Source organism: Hermetia illucens, chromosome 2 (genome assembly GCF_905115235.1).
Source record: "Hermetia illucens chromosome 2, iHerIll2.2.curated.20191125, whole genome shotgun sequence".
Classification (NCBI taxonomy): Eukaryota; Metazoa; Arthropoda; class Insecta; order Diptera; family Stratiomyidae; genus Hermetia; species Hermetia illucens.
Genome location: NC_051850.1, coordinates 64,822,290 through 64,828,951, shown reverse-complemented (window position 1 = coordinate 64,828,951; position 6,662 = coordinate 64,822,290). Strand labels below are relative to the sequence as shown.

General features: G+C 39.3%; 1 protein-coding gene across 1 annotated transcript; it reads right to left on the bottom strand.

Moving 5' to 3' along the window:
* Positions 1-2,383: 2,383 nt before the first annotated feature.
* LOC119648448 (cuticle protein 12.5-like) lies at positions 2,384-2,704 on the bottom strand. Its single transcript, XM_038050203.1, has one exon. The coding sequence runs from the start codon at positions 2,702-2,704 to the stop codon at positions 2,384-2,386; it is 321 nt and encodes a 106-aa protein (XP_037906131.1).
* Positions 2,705-6,662: the final 3,958 nt, after the last annotated feature.

Genomic DNA, 6,662 nt, shown 5'->3' with positions numbered 1-6,662 from the left:
GGCGAGGAAGTAGCTGTATTCACTTGCTAGTTGTGATGTAGTAGGCTTTGGGTGATCAGACCTGTACGGGGATTCATCTAAAATGGTTTCTGACTTGAAGCATCGCCACAGGTTATCTGGTAACAGAGATGGCGATAGTATGTCCCGTAAGAATTCGTCAGGCATGTATTTTCAGTCTGGTTATTTGTTGTTCGCCCCAGAATGCAAGGTTCATGGGGGGTTGTGGTTACGTCAACATCACGCACAAAGACCTTCGGGCCTCAAACGTCGTTGCGAGCCGCCCGTCAACTCGAGTACCGTGCTCCTTGGTTCGGTAGAAATTTAGGTATTGCATCCACCACTCGACTGGAACCGTTGGTGCTTATCCCAGAAGGGCTCTGATTATGGTCAGAAAATCAACCTTTGGCTTAAGAAGACCGAGTTAGGCTTAAACAGCGGGAACTCAGATTGAACCACCCGGGAGTAACCTCGTTCAGATAGAGGTGGTCGCCCGCGAAGAACGTCACTGTACTCTTACCAAGTGGTAGCTTTCTTGGTAAAATGAGCCAAGCGGCAGATGGACTGTGCGGCTCATCAACAATTTAAACCCGTAGCTGAACTATGCACATGGTGCCATTGATGACCTCCTTACCAAACTTCTAAGCGGCCATAGAGGTTTTCAGGCTTATCTGCACAGGATTGGGAAGGAACGATCTCCTGATTGTGTGTCCTGCAATGGAGTGGCGGATGACGCTGAACACACGTTTTTCTCTTATGAGGGTTAGGATGGCTTTCGTCAGCAGCTTTATGCAGACACAGGAGAGCTTTCTCCTGACGACATTGCCAGAGAGGTGCTGAAGAGCGCTGGCAGCAGGAATCATGTTGTGCATTATGTTCGGGCTCTTCTTATTGCGAAGAAGATTGGCTTCGACTGGCAGAGGGACCGGGGGGCAAGGGGTTCCCTGACCTACCAACTCCCTTCCTCCTGTAGGTGAAAGGGATTCCCTGATTTGAAAGCTTCCAAAGCCGCGAGAGCGGGAGGGCAGCCCGAAGTAATATGTGAAACGGTTCCAGGCTGGTTCTCTGATGGAAGTGTGGTGTTTAGTTGATAGTTCGACTGTATACTGTTGCGGGAGTCCAACACTCTCTTTAAACGCATTCACCTACCCTTCTCCCAAAAACAAAAAAAAATCTTCTGCATTTGTTGTAAAGTCAAAACCTTATTAAAATCGATTCAATGTCTGTCTATCACACCCGGTTTACTCCAAAACGGCTAAACCAATTTTCACGAAATTTTGGTAAAATGGTGTGGTCTGTGAATCCCTTTACATATAGCCAGTGGCGCCATTTTGTGTTGAGTTTGAGAGAGGCTTCCCATCCGTGTGAACCGAATATGATCATGTGGGATATCAAATGAAAAGCTCGATTAGCAGTTTTTGAAAATGATCTTTCTGATGAAAAATAGAGGAATGAGAGCTCAAAATGTGTGCCCTAAAAGGTGAAATGGGTCTCATTCTCAAAACCTATCCCACGAAAACTCTGAAAAAAAACACAGTGGTACATCTCTTCGAAATCTGGGCCTCAAAATACATCCGACTCCGATATCTGCACAAATAAAGTTAATAATAGTATATTAGCTTATTTTGGAAATTTACCCGGCAACCCCCGTTAATTTCATCTCAGAATTACGAAATTTGGCGTTTGTATAAGGGATAACATAAGGCAAAATTTGGTTTGAAGACAACGAAGTTATAGGGGATAAAACTCGTGCATTCTACAACGTATATGACGTCATTATCCAATATAAATTTGACAATAGCATAATAAAGTATATAGCGAAGTAATATGTGGCATCGCGGTAATGTCTCCCCTGGATGTTCTAGCGAATGAGGCACATTGTCTCTACCGGAAAAGGAGCGCGAATCTGGGAAATGTGACCGCGGGCTTCTGAAAAGCTACTAGAAAGATGGCAGCCACGGTGAGATAAGTACGGAAAAGCGTCTGAACCCACGTTACTATGCGTTCATTGCCGATCTTTCTTCTGTCTCTTATTTGGTAATCATATCTAGGAGATATTTCTTCAAGAAAGAACGAGACCTCATAAACAATGCTCCTTGTGAACCGACCTACTTTGCAGCTTGTTTAATACCGCTCTGAACATAATTTACAGAACTATATTTTTTCACAACCAAAAAGCCTACGGGATAGTTTGCATGTATGCTTTGGGGATATACAACTAAATATAAACATACATCGTAATTGTAGATAGCCTACCCGCTAACATCATAAATATAGAAATGTATTCATAGCACCTGAAGAGATTAATGAATTAAGTATTAATTTTTCAAAACAAAGAGCAAATTGGTTTCCAGTTATTTCTTTATTGCGATTATCTTTAAGATTATTAAGCAGCAGCCTTCTTCTTGTAGAGACCGTAAGGATATCCAGCATATCCGTAACTTCCGTAAGACGAATAGGCCAATGGCGCAGCAATGGAAGCTGAGTAGTCTAATGGAGCAGCGGCGGCATAAGCTGGAGCAGCGGCGATAGCTGGAGCAGCATAAGCGGCAGAGTTAATGATTGGAGCTGAGTAAGCAAGTGGAGCGGCGGTGGCGATGGCTGGAGCAGCATAACCTCCCAGAAGTGGAGCAGCATATCCAGCTGGTGCGAGGTAACCAGCTGAAGCAGCACCAATGAGTGCGAGAGCCAAGAAGATTGATTTCATTTTGTTAGCTTTTGGAAGAATCTATCTGGACGAGTGAATCCTGAATGATACTTCCTCGTTCTTTGGTCACTTATTTATACAAATCGGACTCTATTTGTGATCAATGGTATTTAGGAGCTTTTCTGAAATTTTTGTTTTGAAGCTTATTGATTCCGCATGGCTTTGATGGAAAACTTTAATTAACAAATTCGGTTCAAACTATTTCGGATACAATATCGTGCAAACATTATATCTATTGCATCATCTATAACGATAGATTGAAAGAACTAAATTTTCGGAAATTCCTGTTAAGGATGCTCATGGGAAACTAACAAGGACCTAGCTAATTTACGATCAAGCAGTTACATATGTTATTAATGCTATTTCAACAAACATTAAAACCACTTTATTTATGATGATAGAAAGTGAAGTTCTGGACACATTGCACATACTGTGTCTTAAATTGCCAAACTAATACAATATTCGGATATATGAAAATTACTCATTAACATTGACTTGAAGTGATTAAAAACAAATCGCTTGGGTATGTTGGGAAGTGAAATACAAACCACAGTGGAGTTTAATTTTGATGAATATGAACTGATTTTTGTGGAGAAAATATCATCTGTCTTCTTCTTTTTCTTCAGCTGACAATCTTGAGTATAATAAAAATTAAAATGGTCAAACTCTAGAAAAAAATCCTGCTTTTATGGGCCACTGCAGTTCGTGGAATTAAATTTCCTGAAAGCAAAAGAAGTTCTTTCAGTGCCCGGCATTGGTCCTTATATTCTTCAAATCTATATGAGGCAGACTTCGAGCTGAGAGAATCTAGAAATATGTAATAATAATAATCGTTGCCGCGACAATCTAATTGGATCAGGGCCTTGAAGTGTGTTAGAGCACTTCATTCAAGACCGTAACAGTACACTTCAGGATTATAGTACCCTATAGGAGGTAACGTCGTCCGCGTTGCGCTTGCCCGAGATTATTACCCTGATTTGACTCAGGTACTCATTCGGCTGGTATCCGACGTCAAATCACGATACAAATCCCACTGCCACCAGTGAGATTTGAACCACGACCTTCCGTACGATAGTCTTGTGCTCAAACCACTCAGCTATCCGGACACGCATGTAATATTAGCGCCAATTATCAGTACAATCCAGAAGCATTCTATCTTTGTTTTGATTCTAATGAATATTGATTTTAACCAATTGCACTGGCCATTTAGATCTGAACCATACAAATTTCTCCCAATATAATTCTCTCTTACGTCGGGTTAGTGGGTTAGGGAGGTGAGTGAGAGATAGTTTTTCTCTAGTTTTGGCTTATCAGCCATCAAGCGGGCTCATAATACCAGATTAATTATGAGATTGCTGAAAGGTTTCTAACCATGTGGTTTGACATTTTTAACAGGATGATTCCCACCGTAGCTGTGCTGATCAAATGAAATTATAATAGGAAATTTTGTCTGGACATTTATAATTTTTTGATTAAAGATCGGCCGAATTTAAATCCAAGCTGCTAGCTGTGCAATCAGACTTGGCGAGGGCGATCCCGGACCGAATAAACTTTCAAAGCAATGAAGGTGGATTTATCGTTGTTAATATCTCGGGTAGCATCATGTAACGAATTATATTGATTGAGCGGCCGCCAAATGACTATCCTAATTGCCCGGAGTCGGCTTATAAGGCAGAGCTATCCGAAAACCCTAAATAGTAGGCAAAATTTACTGTGAAGGTCCGCCACGTGTTTGCCTTAATCACGCTCGGGAATGTAGCTATGCACTGCCACATATGTAATTATACAAAACTTTACAGCTCCATAAACCGATGCGTGAATTCGCACCAGTACTTGAGAAATTAACATACGAAATAACCTAACGGAAAAAGTAAGTTAGCTTCAATTGAAAAATAAAAAAAATGCCGGCTCGACCGCGTGCGTAAAGCAGTAAAACTTCGGACCCGAGTGCCGCGATCGACATCATCAGTCATTGCTCCTCCTGGTCACAATGGAAAGAGAGAGTCCTCAAATTCAAAAGTTTAATTCAATATGGTACTATGATACATGGCTAAATTAATAAGTTTTACTACACCAAAACAAAAGGAAAAAAAAAGAAAAAAGATAGAAATGGAATTAAATAGACTTAAATTTGTTATGAGAAAGAAATTAACAAAAAAAAAACAAAAAAAAAAGAATAAAAAGATCAAATATCGATTGAAATAAAATAGTAAATCCTAAAAAGAAATCTAAGAGGCCACACCAACTCGACCAGGATCAGTTTACAAACAAAAAGGGTATGGATGTTAACCGATTGAAAGAATGCCACAAAATTCACGCCAATAAACTGGCGTGGCAACCCCATACTTCGGGTTGCAAATTTGTTACTAACAGTATGGTTTTGGTCAAACTTGGAGATAATATGCTTCATATTATACTTTATACTACTACCAACTTTTATAACTCTGAGGTAAACTTAAGGGAGGTTTTACTTAACTTTCTCAAAAATATGGCAATATACTATTATTAACTTAATTTGAACAGATATCGATATGGAGAGTATTTTGAGGCCTGAGCACCATATAGAGGCTGCTTCATGATTTTTCGGTTGGGTAGTTTCGGAGAATGTGTCCGTTAAAGAAATCATCACTCTCTACCCCTCCCACTACTCCCGCTTTTTTAACAAATATTAAAACTAAGACCGGCTTCGAAAAGTACTAATTGAGGCCTTTCATTTGATATCCCACATGACTATATTTGGTGGAAAAAATGTTTACACCACCCTTTTACATGTATGGAGACCCCCCCTAAAAATCAACGTAGAAGGATATCACTGCATGTCAGGTCCCACTTTCTCATCAAATTTCGTGTCAATCGGTATAGCCGTTTCTGAGAAAAGTGTCTGTGACAGACAGACAGACAAATTAAAAAAGGCGACATTAAGATGTTTCTTTGAGACCCGCCACTCATATGACTTCACTTTGCTTGATGCACACATCTTAGAATGGAATGATTTCACGTGAAATAGCAAACTTTGACACTATAACTTTATGGTATCTACTTCAACATAGAATTATGTTTTATATTATCACTTATACTGCTGTCAAATTGTGTACTTCTAGGATCCTGGTAAATTTCTAAACTATGTCAGTATGCTAATATTAACTGTATTTTGTAGTAATTGATTTTATATAGATGCATCATTGTGATTTGTTCAGATTTTCGATTGGATAAGTTCTGAGAATGAGACCTGTTTCATTTTTTGAGGACACATTTTGAGCTCTCTTCTAAGCTCCATTAAGAATAGAACCAGTTTCGAAAAGTACTAATAGAACCTTTCATTTGATACCTTAATAGCCCATATTCACACAGAGAGACATTGAACTATTTTTAATCAAGTTTTTTTTTTATATTACCAAAGGAAAACCATCTAAACCATCACAATTCGCATTCAACTATCAACAATTCTACCCGTTTTCGCGATTGTTTAGTATTTACCCAATTCGGTTGGGGGTTGGCCCATTTAAATCAGATTTATTACCTTTCTCATCGTAACCTTGATCGGGAGTGGATAGATATCAATGGATTGCACAGCGCCCAACAAAAACAACAACAAAAAAACTTTAGTGGAAACGTTCTATTTTACACTTAATTATAAAACATTATTCACCATTAATTACAGAACATTTGATTCAAATCGAAACATATTTACAACCCACAGGTTTCATTCTAATTCTGGGACTTAGCTGGCGGAGGGTGCGAAACTCTCCGCGAACATTCCAGAAAGAAAATTTCCCTAAAAAAACTACTGTACCACTTTCGAGTCATCTGTTATCAAGTATTCTAACTAAATATTCGCCCTATTTTTATACAATTTTAGTGTCCTGGCTTACTGTCATTACTAGGATTTAAATTGTCGTATCACATATTTTCAAAATGATTTTTTTTACACTCTGAAGCATGACTGAAAGCAGTTCCC